This window comes from Molothrus ater, chromosome 14, assembly GCF_012460135.2.
Source record: "Molothrus ater isolate BHLD 08-10-18 breed brown headed cowbird chromosome 14, BPBGC_Mater_1.1, whole genome shotgun sequence".
Lineage (NCBI taxonomy): Eukaryota > Metazoa > Chordata > Aves > Passeriformes > Icteridae > Molothrus > Molothrus ater.
The window spans coordinates 10,125,866-10,142,231 of record NC_050491.2 but is presented as its reverse complement, the minus strand read 5'-3'; the positions used below and the strand labels follow the sequence as shown (position 1 = coordinate 10,142,231).

Here is a 16,366-nt window from a genome sequence, read left to right as displayed (position 1 = left end):
GCAATTTGTTATACAAAATGCTAATTTTGAAGACATTTTTAAGAACTTGTTATTAACCTGAGCTGTTGCAAAAACTATTAAAGGCAGTATATGAATACCCGTAATGTAGCATGCACTCTCCAAACAAATCCAGCTCTTATTTCAAATGCAGACAATTAAAAAGATTAGACTTACACTTAACAGGAAAGCTTGTTCTACACACTACTCTGGAGAACTGCTCTGTGGCAGTCCATGCTTAAGAATCTATTCCTGTTTCATGTGATGTTCTTTGACAGTGAAACATTGGATGCAGAGACAGAAACCAAACATACACCAAAAAAAACATAACCTGTGTTGCCCAAACTAAAATAACTATGTTTGCCTAGTTATGAAAACAAAACCTATTCTTAACTGATGCAAGAGCAATAATTAATTTAGTTATACTTTGTAAATTCACATATCCGTATATGGAATCCCTGTAGCAAAAGCCATAGATAACATGAGAAAGATTTTATATTTCTCAAGAGTTTGAAAACTAAGGGCAAACAGAATTCTTTTGTCAATGGCAAGTTAAAGTGCAACAAAACATATTTCCCAAAGAAGACTGAGCACTTGGTAGAAAACATTATTACCAGACTAATCATCATTGCCCCTCTCCACCCACTCCCCAGACAACCCTTGCCCCAAGACTTACAATAGTTTTGTCTTTATTTTAACAGATTTTTGATTGAACTGTTGAGACTGCTTGATGAGTCCCAATGACTCCAGTGTCTCTGGATCTAAACGCTCCTTTAGGACAGTGTCAGATACAAGATACTAAAAAACACCAAAAACACACACCAGATCTGTCAATTACAAAGACCTAGAAACCACACAATTATTACTTTATGCTGCATGTGCTTTCTGACTACAACAGAAAAAAGTTTGCATTTTGCTTCAAACACAGAAGCAGACAAAGCTGACACACTATTAACTGAAACCGGAATTTTACAGTGGTAGATTTTATATACAAGAGCACCCTGAAGAAACAAGCCCTAGAGTCTAATTGCTGGTTACATCTCATAGCATCCAGGGACATTACTACCAAGAAAAGCATATTTACAAAGAGTATTCTTTATTTTTTAAGAAGTCTTATTTTCATATGCTGAACTTTCCTACAAATCAAGCTTATCCCATGCATTTGGGAATGCTACCTCTAAACACAAGAGGAGGTTACATAAAGAAGTGCAACTCAAGGCATACTTCAGAAGAAAAATTTCTGCTAAACTTACAGGTGGAAAAATTTAAGTTCTCTCAAAACTCTTTAAAGAACTCAAGAGGGAGTTGTACTATACTCTTCTATCACAACACTTTGGAGATGAATTTTTAAATTATTTAGGCATTAGGAAAACACTCTTATAGTCTTTTCTGGAGAAAACTAAAATCAACCTTCAACACTCTTATTTTCCTTGTCAAATTTTGACATGCAATTTTTCCAGGTATAACTTACCAAACAGGCCAATACCAGTTGTGTAAAATGATCCCTCTTATTTTTTTCTTCTAAACAACTTGTTTCAATATCTACAAAAGAAGATGGAGGGAGGAAAGCAATTTTTACTTGTGACATTTTGAGAGTTTCTTCTTTCAGTAACTATTCTGATAAATACTAATGATAATACAAGGCAAAGGAACTTATTGATAGCACAGCAGTTTCTTGCCACTTCCCACCCACTCATCCCCCATGGGGTTCACATAATATTTTGATGACAATTCTCACACATCCAAAAGTCTCATGAAAAGGTAAAACAGAAACCAGAAGAACGCTGCAATAATTTTTCTTGCCATTCTCTTTGCTGAATAATGTTTATGGCAATCATTAAAGATGAATAATAGCACAAAACCAGAAATACAAACCAGTGAAGAGAACTGCACGACCCTGGCCTTAAGGTAATGTTCTCATCTTTTTCCCTGTGGCTTCAGAGAACAACCATTTACTGTCTGTCTGCAGTCTCTTACCAGCTGTGGTTCTCTACTACCAATAATGCTTTCTGTATTGTCAACTACTGAAAGCAATTCACTCCTATGGGAAGACAGGCCATGGAACACTGGCCAGGGAAGCAAATCTTCTAAAGAAAGCAGTTTTAAAAAAGCACATCATTACAGGAAGTAAGGGACTGTACAAGGAGTAGAAAACTCGGTAACAGAATGCAAGACAGGCCTTACAATAAACAAACCAACAAAAACCCCACCACACATACCCACAGAGAAAACATCAGCAACAAATATGTCAGAAAGAAGACTCTAAAGAGACTGAAAACCAGTGATTGTAGTAGGGTAGAAGTGGAGACAACAGATCAGCCTGGACCTCAGCAGCCAAGACTCTAAGCCAAAGAACAAGCTCCACTAAAAATTTTTTCCCTGTGTATGTGGATGAGTGGACAAATCAAAATTCTCATATACTGAAACACATGCAATTGGGGAAAAAATCCTGATAGTAGCAAATATTGATTAGAGCAGAAACAGAGTTAGAGGAAACAAGCAAGAAATTGTCAAATGTCCTTTGTCCCAAAGTTTGAAACCCGGCTCCTTAGCCACACTATTCTCTGCTACTAGTGAAAGCATGGCATTTGGCTACACACTAACTTAACGGAAAGAGGGAAAAGAACAATAAATAGAAAAAGGCAGACAGATACACTAGTTTCAGTTATTCAAGTAGTTCAAGAAGCAGCTAATTCAAGTCTTCTAATGCAGATTATAAAAGGACATCAGTGTAATACTGCATTATGAAAACTAATTATTACTAGTTATTACAAAATGATTATACAAGTACACAGAATAAAACAATACAAAAAAAAGTCAAAATTTATCATTCAGATGTACAAAACCAAGGCTGCACATGCAAATTTAATGAGGTGCCTCTCTTCACAGGCAAGCACAGCACAAGAGATGCCTCACTCCTTAATACACGCAACACACAGGATCTGTGATGAGCAGACCAGCAAAAGAATTTTCTGAAATTTGTTGAAAAACACAGACATGGAGCAAGACAGAAACTGCAGGCAGTTAAAGCTGGTAGACTTGAGAGCAACAGCTTTGGATCAATATTACAACATAAAAATCCAGAAGTTATCACCAGAATAAGACATGCAACCTTTAAAGCCTGCTCAGCTGGCAGATAGTGGCTCAATGCCATTTGCCCTTACATTTCTGGAAAATTAGCTCCATTTCACTAACACTGACTGTACAGACAAAAATATTTACAGAACACATTCTGAGGAGAAAGGATCTACCTACCAGTGAGTCAACTTTTATTAAAAATATTTAAGAATGATAACATCACTAAGTCACTGATGCCATTAGCTAACATCCAACACTCTTACAAGCTAGCTCCTTTAACTATTCTTGGCAGATCAACTTCCACTGCCTTTAATAGGCAAACTTCTGGAAACTATAACAGAACAAAGCAGAATGAAAAGACATTAACAAGTGAAGTACAGATACACTGAGGAAGAATCAACACATGCTTTGTAAAGAGGAATCATGCTTTACAGATTTAATGAAATTTCCTGAAGAAGTCAACAAGCAGATACACATAACTTGAATTTCTCCAAATCTGTTGCAATGCAATGAAAGGAAGGGAACCCAACTTACCTAATATGCAGAATACATCAGCTAGGATTGAAGGCATGTCTTCTCGGAATTCCTAGGAAACAAGATCTCACTTAATGAACGCAGAAATTCCAATATGCAAGCTTAGAAAGTGTTTGCATTATATAAAATAATGGTTCATCATAAAGTTCAGGTCTATTAGTAATGCATATTATTTATATTATTAATAATGCAGATGTTTAATTAGTGACTAATATCTAATGTAAGTGCTGTACTAACTATTGATACGTAGTGAAACCCTGTAACCTTGAAATGTAATTTAAGTGTATTTTGTGACCAGGGACAAAACCTCCTCGTTAGTCCCTCCACCTCCTTGGCCCACCTCTGCCTCCTTTATCTCTGTGTGAGGAGCAGGAGCCCAGAAAGTGACCTGCAGTTTCTCAGGCACCAAACAGATTATGATTTCCTACAGCAACCAAAGATCCAACATTTCTCATGCCACCCCAACAGCAAGGTGCCCTACAGCCTTGCCTTCCCTCAACACCAATGCCCAAGTTCAAAAAAACCAAAAAGGATACACTAGATTATTGCAACACATTTTTCCTTAATGTTCCACACACATCTCAAAACAGCAACTTAGCAAAATTAAGAAATCATTTCTAAAAGCTTTTTAATGTATTTTTCCTAGTTCACCATCTTAACTGATATTTGGTAAGATCGAAAGTTCAGATGAAATTACTCTCTTCCTTATTTTCTCCACTTATTCAAAGCATTTTAAGAAAAATCTTTTTCAAACAAAAGTAAGTCTAATGCATTATTTCAAGGGCATCACAGAACTTGGACATCCCAACAATAAAGTGGAACATTGTCACACTTGTAAAAACCAGAAGGTGGCATCACAGATGTGCTGCATGAGCAAGTAACTTTTGTTTCTAGCATTTATTAACAACTTCAGTCTTCATGTGCCCTTTAAAAGTGACTTAACTTTCAATTTATGCTGAAACATCTATCCCTCACCATGAAAAGCAGAGGGAAAAAATGAAACCCTTCCAGTCTACATATATATCAAGTGTACACAAATAAAGAATTTGACAAGAATGACTTTTTAGACATGTCAAAGAAAAATCTCTTGAATATTTTCCTGCTTGGATGTCATCTTGGCTTTTATAAGAAAGATTTTAGTAAGTATGCAATTGTTACAAATATATACTTACTATGACATCACCAAGAACATTAGAAGCTTGATCGTGCTTTAAGTTTCCTCTGACAACGTGGTAAGCAAGCTCATACAAAGCCTGCTGAATATCTGTTGAAAGACAAGAGATGACGAAGGAACATATTAGCTAATCCTTTGTCTGTTAAAGCAATGTTTACAGTAATGCTGCAGACATCAGACAAGTAAAGGAGATATGTTTCCCTCACCAGTAAAGGGGATTACCTTGTTATTGATAATAGATTAAGACTGATCATCAAAATCTAAGATTTCACACAAGCATAAAGTGAGCAATGATCCACTTTCTCTGCAGAGTCCATGGAATAACAGTAAAATGGGAAGAAAAATTACCATCCTGCATACAGTGACCTGAGTCTTGATAGGTGACTTAACAAAGACACCCTTACCTTCTAATTCACATCAATGTCATATTATACACACATATTATAATATTATCATATTACACACACATAAGAAAACATTACAGTACTTTCTAGTCATGCCTCATGACAGATACGCTCTCAAAACCCATTTCTCTAGGAGAAAGTAAAATTTAATTGGAGAAAAGATGCTTGATAAGGATTATTTCTTCATTTGTCTAAGGAAAGTCTCCTATAACTCAAGAATGTAACCTTAAAAATGCTTGCAATAAGCTGAAGCACTAAACAGAGGTATTCCAGTTGAGAAAAACCTTGCAAAATGTAAACACGGTGGCTGTAAAATCAGCTGTGAGAAACCTGTAATGTTCTTAAATAATACACAAAAATGTTGTGTTTTTACTATATGAATAATAACAAAACCCCATGTTTTCACCTTGTACTTTCACCACATGGTTTGCTCAAAAAACTAAATTCAATAACAAGTTACACAGATCTTAATGCCTTAAATCACACAGTCAGTAATGTGGGACTACAGACCACTGTGGGTGAATTAAAACAAATTATTTTTAACACAGATAGGATACTTTCACACTTGTATACCATAGGGTTCATATATATAACTTTTACAATAAAATCTAATTTTATGTTGAGTTTGCAAAATGGAATTCCATTTTCTACAGCACAGATCAAACATTGGACAATGCTGCCAAAAAAAAACCCCTGGATGTCTGAAAGCAATCCTGGTAGTAGATGTTTGTATTTGTAGTATTCACCTTTAGCACCCACTAATGGTCACCATACATGAACATTCCAAGCACATACATGCAAAGGTACCATAATCAACTGTTTCCAGGCTTGTTTTCTATTTAACTAAAACCAACAAACAAACCACTCAACTTACCTCTGAAACCCACATCATGATTTTTGTTTTCACTGAGAGCACGACACAGCTGCACACTAAAATAAAACAAATGTTTTAAAAACAATCATTAGATATTAGGATACAAATGTTTTGGGGTTTTTTTTTTGTTTGTTTGTTTTGGGTTTTTTTTTTTTTTTTTTTTTGGGTTTTTTTTTGTTGATGCTCTGGCTGAAACAGTTTTAGATTTGGGCGGTTTAAATGGATGATGACAAAATAAACCCTAATTCAGAGAACTTACAACAGCAAAGAAACACAAGATTCCAAATATTCTTCCTAACATTGAGAAAAGTAAGAACATGAGGCAATGTGGAAGCATGGAAGTCCCAGCAATAACCTACTGTCATTATCCAATGAGGAAATGCTTCTCATAGAATTACTGTAACTATGGTAGTTTTCAAACTCCTGCTTGTAAAAAACTTTTAACATTAAAATATGTGCATGATTTTCTCATGCACTGTTTCACCAAGAGTAAGACAGAATTTTTCTTTATTCTAGTCCCTAAAAAAATCCACTCTAGGAAGCAGAAACCTGTCATGTTGCATTGTGACTGGCTGCTCCCAGGGCTCCCTCAACCAAACAGCCATATGCAAAAAGCACTCCAAGTACTGTGCAAACTGTGCCATGAGAGAAATTAATAGTTCCCTGTGTTAGAAAAGAAATGTTTCTCCACTACACTGACAGCTTGGAAATGGACATGTTTCCAAGATATAACGATCTGCCCTCTTCTCTACCACTACTGTCACCCCAGCAAGAGGTTTCAAAAGGAGTTTCCTATTTAAAAGTGACAGTATTTAAGAAAGGTAGTGATTTATCTTTATCATAACAGACACCAGGGAATATTTTAAGAATTTTTGTCACATTTGCACATTTTCAGCCAAAAGTTTACATATTTTTCAAAGTATCTTTCACATGCAGAAACTGAGGAGGGTATCAGAGCTATGTCTCAGTCCTACATAAGATGGCAAGACTACAGTTTGCTGTGGGAGCCATTTTAAGCTGTCTCAAATAAGGCAGTTATGTGCAATTGTTACAGAGGCTCATCATGAAAAATAACAGTAAAAAATAGTTCTGTAGCAATCCATTACTCATTCTATTTGCATCCTATATAGATTACCACTTCTCTAGCAAGACTAAACAGCTGTTCTAGTAATCAAAGGATTATAATTAGCAAATATAAGGTATACACACCCTTTAGACAACTGGAAACTAGGGAGTTTCACACATAACAATCAGCAGAAACATAGAACCTCAGCAAAAAGCAAAGGTATGGCTAAGATGTTCTAAACAGGATTGAAGAGAATGCAATATATTTGGAAATAACCAGAATAGAGACAGCAAAACAGGGGAATAGGTATTTTATTTTTCATTAATGTTAAGTTACATTTTTTAAAGAATAGATTTTCCCCCAGCTGTCCCCAAAGAGCGTATCAATTCAATAAAAATCAATTTTCTTAAATTTTAATTACTTCTTCATAAAGCAGGTATCCTATAAGCACTCATTTCTAAATTCTCTACACTAATAACAGTAAAGTGAAACATCAGCTGCCAAAAAAATTTTCAGAGATCGACACTATGGCCCCTATGTCCTAAGATGGTATCTCAACCAGGTTACAAAAGCAACAACCCTGTCTGCTTGGATTGATGAGTTCTTTCAAGTACAACTTAATGCAAAATCAGAGCTTCCAGACCTTCCCATTCCCTTTCCAGGAGTATCAAAATAGTATTAACAACACCACATTACTTTAAGACACAAATCTGTTTGATCAATAGTAAAAAACTCTAAGATGATCTGCAAAACAACAGGCTTAATTTTTGCAATTAGAAGCCCCTGAATTATTAAACTGGACAAAAAAAAAAAAGAAAGGCAGAAGTATTTCTTCTTATGATTCTATTCTTTTCTAGAGGCATTCTCTCAAAGCAAGACCACCTTTCCTGTAGGTGCTGCCAGGCAGTACAGCTGCATTGATTTAATGGTTTGTTACTGCAGAAATGGGACATTCACAAACACTTCCTCCCTTCTCAGCAGCAGTTTTAGCCCCCATCAGTTACATCAGTGCAACTGACAAACCTGGTGGAAAACTGGTCAAAACCCAAGTCTTCAGCCACTTCTGCAAGTTCAAGCACTTCTCAGGAGGCCACAGAGGCACCCTGTGACTGAAGACATGGCAGAAACCCTCCTTTCCAGTAACAACAAGAGATTAGTCCATCTAGTCTCACCTGAGTGCATGAAATTGAAATCAAAACAGCTGCACTTTCACCAGACACAATCTGGTAAGTGTTCACTTGACTTATTACTCTGACCTGGTAGCTCATTGCTGTGAGCTTAGGATGGAGAACTTCCTTGCTCTACTAAAACCTACATCTCTTCATCTGAAAGTAAAACTGTAAAAAATATTTTTAAAATAACACACAATCACTTTTGAAAAACCACAGTTTCAAAATTAAATTTCTTTTGGATTGTGATGGGATAGATTTGCTGAGAACACCAATTCTGAAGCAGTGTGAACAAGTTTGCATGGCAGAGGCAGCAGCAGAACTGAGATCTCCCAAGTCATACACCATGTCCTATAACCTCCATTCCACTCCCACACAGGGGTTAAAGCAGTAATTATCACAAAGTGCACGTGCCTGCCCACATTTAAGTATATGCATACCTTAACTGATGCAGGTAGTTCTTTAGTTGAGATAAAGTACAAACAATTGCATTTTGCAGTCAGGATGGCACAACTACACCAAACTCTCTTGATGATTCCCGGCCCCTCACTTGCATGAGCAATGTTACAGTGCTGGGTTAAAGTAACAAAAAAGCTGGAAGTGCCTGAAAGATCGAGTCTCAAAATTTTACATTCACAGAATGTTAAATTCTTCAGTTTATCTTGAGGCCTACATTGCATGAACTGCCAGGCAGGTACTTTATTATAAAGTCCTCCATCCACACTAAAGGCTCCTTGATGTGCTGAATGTCTCACAGAACAAGGTAAGGTACCAGTTACTAAGGGTGTTCTAAGTGTCCACGTGGGCTGCAGTCATAGACCAGCATCTTGTGGAAAACACAACCATTTTCCTACCAAGACAGTACACACAAGTAGGTCTACAAGGAGACCAGACTGAGCAGCATAAGTAGTCACCCTCAGACTCCAACTTCATTTGCACACCAGTATCTGCCAGTAGCAAACAAATGAACACAATTTAGTCAAGTGTACTTAGATAGAGAAGCATCTGAACAAAAAAGTGACACGTAAGATGACCACATCCTGACCAATGTAGTTTTGGCAGCTACATACACTTGAAACTACCACATTTATGTATTTTTATTAGACACAATTACAAATTAGTAGCTTGATTAAATAAACTCAAAGCTTGTACAGTTTTGACCAATGTCTCTGAACAATGTCTTAGAAGCAAATGGTCACCACTGCATTACTAATTAACATTATGACATTCTTAAGACATACAAAATCCTTACCTTCTGATTTCTGGATAGTACTGTTAAATAATGACAAGTTGATCACACAATCAAAAATATCACACCATTCAAAAAAAAAAAAAAAACCCCAACAACAACAACAAACAAACCCCAACAAAACAAAAAAACTCAGAGCAATTATCTTAAGCATCCATTATTAACCCCAGTAGAAATTGAAATGCCAAATTAAAACAAACCATTTTCTTCTCTCAATTTTATTTTCTTCTCTCTTCCCCCAAAACACAGAAATGTGTTTTCATTTAGGTAACCACTACTGCCAAAATACTATCTCAACTGATCTAGCCAGATCATGTAAGCCATTTCACGCTCCAGCAAGTAAATATTTTTCCCATAAGAACTAATCTTTTCTAGTAATTATGAAGGGGTTTTATCTCCTTAAAATGCCTACCAAAAACCTTCTACATTTTTGTAATTCTTCTATTTGCTAGTAATGTCAGTTTTGCCATTCTGCAGCATCCTTCCCCTCCCCACTTTTCTAACATCATTACAATGAGTTGTCCTCACTTTGACCACAAAGACCAAGAGTGAACTTAGGACTAGACCTGATTTTTATTCTTGGGCATACTAGTATTAGACAAATAATTCAATAAAGATAAGTAGTGTTACTGCATTTATTCCTTTTTTACTTTAATGCTTAAAAACATTTCATGTGTTTCACTCTGAAATTCTGAAATGATAGCATCCTAGCTCCGTTTTCCTCTAATTAGTCAGGGGATAGGAAGTTTTGGAAAAAGAAACAAGAAATTAGGCACTGAAGACTCTCCCAATAAAACTGGCTTCCTAATAAGTTCTCTAAATATTGTCTACAGGTATACACCTTAGATTCTAGAAAATAAGTTCATGCATATTCCTCGAATTTATAAAGCTACCACTGCAAAACCTGACAACTGCTATCCAGACACAATTGCATTCCTTTTAAAGCATATGGCCTCATCTGCAAACTGCTCTGTAAGTCATGCCTGGAACATCATTTAAGTAGTCTCCCAAATGAAGTACAAGTACCACAAATACAGGAATCCAGCTAATCATTTTGTTTTATTGGTCCCATAGCAGATGAACACTCTCCTCCCATCCTGTTTAAGAAGTACTGCTCCGAGGGGAGAGAAGAATCCTAGAAGGTTTTATCATGGTCAAAAGCCATGTAAGCTGCCTCTTACAAAGCTCAGAGTGCTGAGAACCCAACCAACACAGTGCAGTTGCCATTCTGTGATCAGCCAGGAAATGTCTGTTCTCTTGCAAACTCCACAGGGCCTCTCAACGTGTTCAGCTTGCATATTAACACAATAATGGTTCCAGCATAATTCAAACCAAAAATTACATGGCCAAAAAGGGGGGGCCCTTCATTACAAAATAGTTGCTCTGGAAATAACAGTGTTTTGTGCAGGATTCTCTACATTCTCTAATCTCCAACCCACAGCCGTTTCTCTCATGCACAAGGAAGATTCATTGGCAAATCTGCACAACCATTCAGAAAACACGAACAAAAGAAAATAATAAAATGTGCGATTATCAAGAAGTGTTTCTCTAAGTGATTCCTGCAACATCCATATTTAAAACAGCAAAATTTGAAGTTTTGTTGTTACTTACAACAAAAAACAAAAGCACATGGAAGAATTAAAATAAGAGCACATAAAAACATATAGTTAGTGCAGAGAACGCCCCTGTTTAAACTACCAGAGAAACATGAAATGACCAAACTGGTGAAATACCCCTTGAAGAGCTGTACTCCTGAAACACAACATTTAGTGAACCTGCATATTAAAATGCCTTAAAACAGACACAGGCCGAAAACAGAAAGCTCTGGTACACCTGGATTAATTTGAGAGGTTGCAACCGGACCCCTCCGTGCACAAAGGTTACTTTGTGGGATAGAACAAGCGTGACTACCTGATCGTATTTTGCCTGGGTCAAAGAATACGGGGCCAGTCCTATCAGAATCGGTAAAAAAGTGGGAACGGGGGCTGGGGCCTCTGCCAAAAGGGTCAGTACTGTAGAGCCAGCGACACAGGAGCGCTTCAGGGTCCCTATTACCACGGGGGGCGGCTGAAGATGAGCTCGACCCCCGACAAACCTGGCCCCGAGGCTGGAAGGGGGCGCTCGGGGCGCCGGGAAAGCCGAGCCAGCTACGGCGGCCGAGCGTCGGCGGAGGGCGGCAGCACCCGGCCGAAGCGGACGGGAGGGCGGCCCAGGCCTTTATCCCGACCATGGCTTCGACCCTACGCCCAGCAGCAAGGACGGAGCCCCGACCGACGTCCTCCCCGCCGCCCCCCAGCCTCCCCGGGCTGGCGAGGCCCGGGCGCCCTCGCCCCCCTCCCGCAGGCCGCAGCGCCCATCCATCCCCACGGCGAGGCCCCGCACTCACAACTCGCTCTTGCCGCCTTTCTCCCAGTTCTTTATCCACTCGGCCGGGAGCAGCGCCGCCATCTTCCCCGTGCAGCGCCGAGGGCCCGGATGGAGCAGCGGCGGCGCCGGGTCAGAGGGGACGGATGGGCCGCGAGAAACCGCGGGACGCGGCCGCGCCGTGCGGGGAGGCGGCGGTGCAAACTGCGCCTGCGCGCGGGGGCCGCGGGGCGGTGCCACGGCCGCGCGTGTGCGTTACAACAGCGGGGAGGGGCGGGGCGGGGTGCGGTGCCTCCCGCGCGTGCGCACTGAAGTCCCGGGGGCGTAGGGTACTGTGCGCGTGCGTGTCAGAGCGGTGTGGTGGTGTGTGTGTGTGTGCGTGCACGCGCGTTAGAGCCGTGTGGTGGTGTGGGGTGTGGGTGTGTGCGCGTGCACGCGTGTTAGAGCCGTGTGGGTGTGCGTGCCGCGTAGCTGTGGTGTTGGTGTGTGTGTGTGTGTGCGCGCGCGCGCGCCTTAGAGCCCTGCGGTGGTGGTGGTGTGTGTGTGTGTGTGTGTGTGTGTGTGTGCGCGCGCGCGCGCGTGAGCGCGCGTTGGAGCCGCGGTGTGCGCGCCACAGGCGTGGGGCGGGGCGCCCCGCGTGTGGCGTGTGCGTTAGTACAGCGGGGCGCGTGTGCGCATGTGCGTTCCGGTCACGGAGTCGTACGCGCGTGCGTGGGGCGCCGCCAGCCCCGAGAACCGTGGACAGAACGGTAAAGCGTTTGAATAAGCGGCTTAAAAAGGTCTTGCATAAAACTTGCTGTGACACGTGTAAATGGTCGTTCCGATACAAGCACTTAGGACAAACAGTTGTATGGATGCCGTATTCCGCGTGTCACCCCTCATGCCTGTGCCTATTTTGTTACATATCCCTTGTCCCCATTAAGTTTCCGCAAGCTGTTGTGTGTTTCCTTCAGTTGCTAATTGGGATATTAGGGTTAAAATACTCTATTTCGTCGGGCAGCACATGTTTTTAGTCTTTTCAGACATTTCTCTTTCCTCTCAAGTCTAAGTCTTCTTAGTCTTGTGCATGCTTCCTCCTCTACTCCTCTAGTATTGTGAATTGTTTCACAAATACGATGAAATTCAGAAAACGGGGAAATTGAAATGAAATCTCAAGGTGAGGCCTCAGTGCCCCTGTGCTCGGTACCAGCCCTGCTGTGCTCGCTGCCTTGCGCTCTGTTCTCCACGCTGAAGTGAATCAGCTTGCCAGCCTTGGGTGTAAAGCTTTCCCCTCGCTATATAGCTCTGCTCAGAAATGCTGGCCTTTCAGCAAATCTGCATAACTCTGCCTGAGAGAGGGAAGAGTGTTTGTTTCAATGATCATTCTCTGCCAGTTCCCACAAGCTGTATGTTGTGCAGGATGCTGCTGTTCTTGGGCCCTATGAGCAACACCTTCTTCAAGGGGATCCCTTACAGCCCCTAAACTCTGCACTAACACAAGTAGTAAAGGAGGCAGATTCTCTGCTTCTCATACTTACATTTTTAATTAGATACAGACCACATTCCAGGATACCATATGCAGTGTGATAGAAGATACACTCAGTTTACAAATGCCTAATTTATTTATGATAGGTTATTTTAAAAATAAAAATTCAATAAATATATTTAAAACATATGTGTGGATGATAAGAGGCAAAGAATTGCAGGCCTGAGGAATAACATGAGAGGGTGTTATAAGCAAATGCAATAAGTCTATTTAGAATATAAGCCTAACAGACACAGAAACAGAAAACAAGAATCTAGCAAAATATATTAGGTGCAAGGATGTATGTAGGAATAGCTACATAAGGTCTGAATATAAAAATGGGAGATTTTGCCTTCATGATCAAGAGGAAGAGACAGTCATGGAGAAATGCAGTAGAATAAAGCCATCAAGTCATTGCAGGACCAACAGGTTAAATGCCAAGTTTACTTAAGGAATCTAAACCACTTCTTTCTTAGAGTATATTAGTTAGGGACTGGGACAGGCTGAAAATAAAAAATAGTACATGCAATGTAGAAATATACGTGACAGAACCAGTTTTAAAATCTGCTCTGAGAAGAACCCACAGTATTTCTATGGTACTATACAAAACATTTAGTGGTAGAATTTATATAAAATATACTCTACTATTAATATTAATTATGTATATGACATATAAGCTCTGAAACATAGACAGTCATGCATTTTAATGAAGTAATGTAGGCAAAGCAAAATATTTTTAAAATAAGTATGTACCAATTCCTCCTCAGAATAATATATTTTTGACACAGAGTAGTCTTTGTTCCAGGCTATAAAATCATATTCAGTTTTGACTTATCCTTGCTTTTGTGGTGAACATCTTTATATAGTGAAATTAGTTTCTCAGTACCACCTGATGTTAGTCGAATTGTGAGGAATTCATAGGTTAAGAAATAAGACTTATATTTTAGCTCTATAACAGCCTTTATAGTTTATTCTTCATCTTTTCATGAGGCTTTTGTGTGCTAGAAAAAGCATCCTGGGCATCCTAAGATTTGTATAAACGAGTCAGAGAACCTTATTAAAAGCCACGACAATTTTGTGTTTCTTTCTGTTATTTCTACAGGTTGACATTTACCTTTCTAAATAATGGAATAAAATCAAATTTTGAAAAGAAGGAAGAATGATGCCTGCAAAGGCAGGATATGTCACAGCACAGTCTTAAGTCACCTACTGCGCTTCCTGCCTGAATAAAGAAGTACTCTGAAGGCTTTGTCCCAGCTGCATTAAAGGAAATGCCTGTGTCACCACTATGGTAACAGCTGGATAGCAGCAGGAAGTTATTTAAGTGAACAGTGAATACAAGGTTTTCAAGGATGTAGTATATTATCCAGCAAATACATAGCTAGAAAAATATCAGCGGTAATTGGATCTTATAAAAATGTATTTATTCTTGGTTTTCTAAATAAATACTACAGACATCCATTGGGAGAGCTGGAAATGTACAAAAGCAAAAGAAATAAAACATCCAACAGCTCATTTCCTCTGTATTAACCAGTTCCATGGAATTCATGTGGCAAGGCACAACTTTATTATCTGCTCTCCGTTCATTGCTCTCTGTTCTGCTGCTGCATCTCTTTCTGATAGTTTGTGTGAGTTCAGGGTTGGAGGATCCTTAATTAAATACATCTGCCTTTGACATGTGAAGAATATATTTTTCAAGTTTCTACAGCAATATAAAGCATTTAATAAACTTACTCTGCTAAGATTTGGATGGTCATGTTGAATTGCCCACATATATAAGAACTCAGACACCATCAACAGGATGTGGGGATAATTAATGAACAAAGTGATCAATTAAAAGGACATGTTTGTTAACCACAGCATTCCTCTTTGCTCCTCTCTGTCTCTTTTCTCCTGTCAGGGCGTACATATGGAAACATGCAGGGAATAGGCAAGCATTGCCTTGAGCTTGCCATTTTTCTACATATTATATCAGACTTACATAGTACCTGTGTGCCAGAACTAATATTCCAGCATAAGGAATTATGAATAGAAAACCATGCATGTAGTCATATGTCACATGCTTGCTAAGTCCAAAGTCCCAGTTCTAGATAATTATTTCTTGCATTAATCAGTTCAAACAGAACTAAGATAAATCACTAGTTGCATTTTCCTCTTCATTTGGCATTTATCTTAGCTCAGTGGATTGTGAAAGAATGTAAACAGTCTGTCTCTGATTTGACATCACCCTGAAGTGAACTTCGAAGTAGTTTCAGCAGCAGCAGCATACTGTCATTAAAAGAAGATTCAGTTTTTACATGTTTAGATGTAACTTTCCCACAGGGAAAAGTTATTATCAAGTTCAGTACTGTTGCCATTATTTGATGTTTTAGTTTTAATGAGAAGGTAATTTATTGCATTGTCTGACAACAATGGATTTGGGAGTTATAGGAATGTTTGTCCTGCATAAGATTTCATTGCTGAAGTTGAAAAGGCTCATCAGGTTTTTTCAGCTTTTCCTGTTTCTGTACTGTAATTATGCCTCTATTTTTCTCAAACTCCTTCAGACTCTTCCACTGCTTTCATGAAAATGTAACAGGAATGACGTTTATCACCTGCTTGCAACAAAAAGAAAGAAAGAATGTGCTGTAATAGTAAATGCTGTGGATAAAGAAAAAGAATGTTGCACTGTTTTGGAAGAGAGAATTAGATTTGATTTTCTGTGGACCAGCATAGAAATGCATGGCTTTCCTATCAAATGACTGAATCACTTCATCCAATGGCACTGAAAGCACTGGATATAATTCAAGGGAAAAGACAGCTTTCAGACATCTGTTAGTTATTAGTTACTCAATTTTCTATTGTCATATTCACGAGAAAATGTTCCTTGTCAAGTCGCCATTTCGTGATTTTTCCATATTTGATTTTCTTCTTTGCTGCACTTCTGAAATCCCAGCTCAGGATTGCATAGCTT

General features: G+C 39.1%; 1 protein-coding gene across 4 annotated transcripts in view; it reads right to left on the bottom strand.

Annotated features, from left to right (window-relative positions):
* Window positions 1-12,068, bottom strand: part of THOC2 (THO complex subunit 2) — a 49,540-nt gene extending 37,472 nt beyond the window's left edge. For all 4 annotated transcript variants that reach the window (XM_036401862.2, XM_036401863.2, XM_036401864.2 and 1 more), the window contains exons 1-6: window positions 11,932-12,068; window positions 6,062-6,117; window positions 4,782-4,873; window positions 3,610-3,661; window positions 1,469-1,539; window positions 674-795 (exon numbers count right to left, since the gene is read on the bottom strand). In XM_036401862.2, coding sequence (XP_036257755.1) covers window positions 674-795; window positions 1,469-1,539; window positions 3,610-3,661; window positions 4,782-4,873; window positions 6,062-6,117; window positions 11,932-11,993 — 455 coding nt within the window. In that variant the 5' untranslated portion in view covers window positions 11,994-12,068. The remainder of the gene's footprint in view (window positions 1-673; window positions 796-1,468; window positions 1,540-3,609; window positions 3,662-4,781; window positions 4,874-6,061; window positions 6,118-11,931) is intronic.
* Between the last annotated feature and the right edge of the window lie 4,298 nt (window positions 12,069-16,366).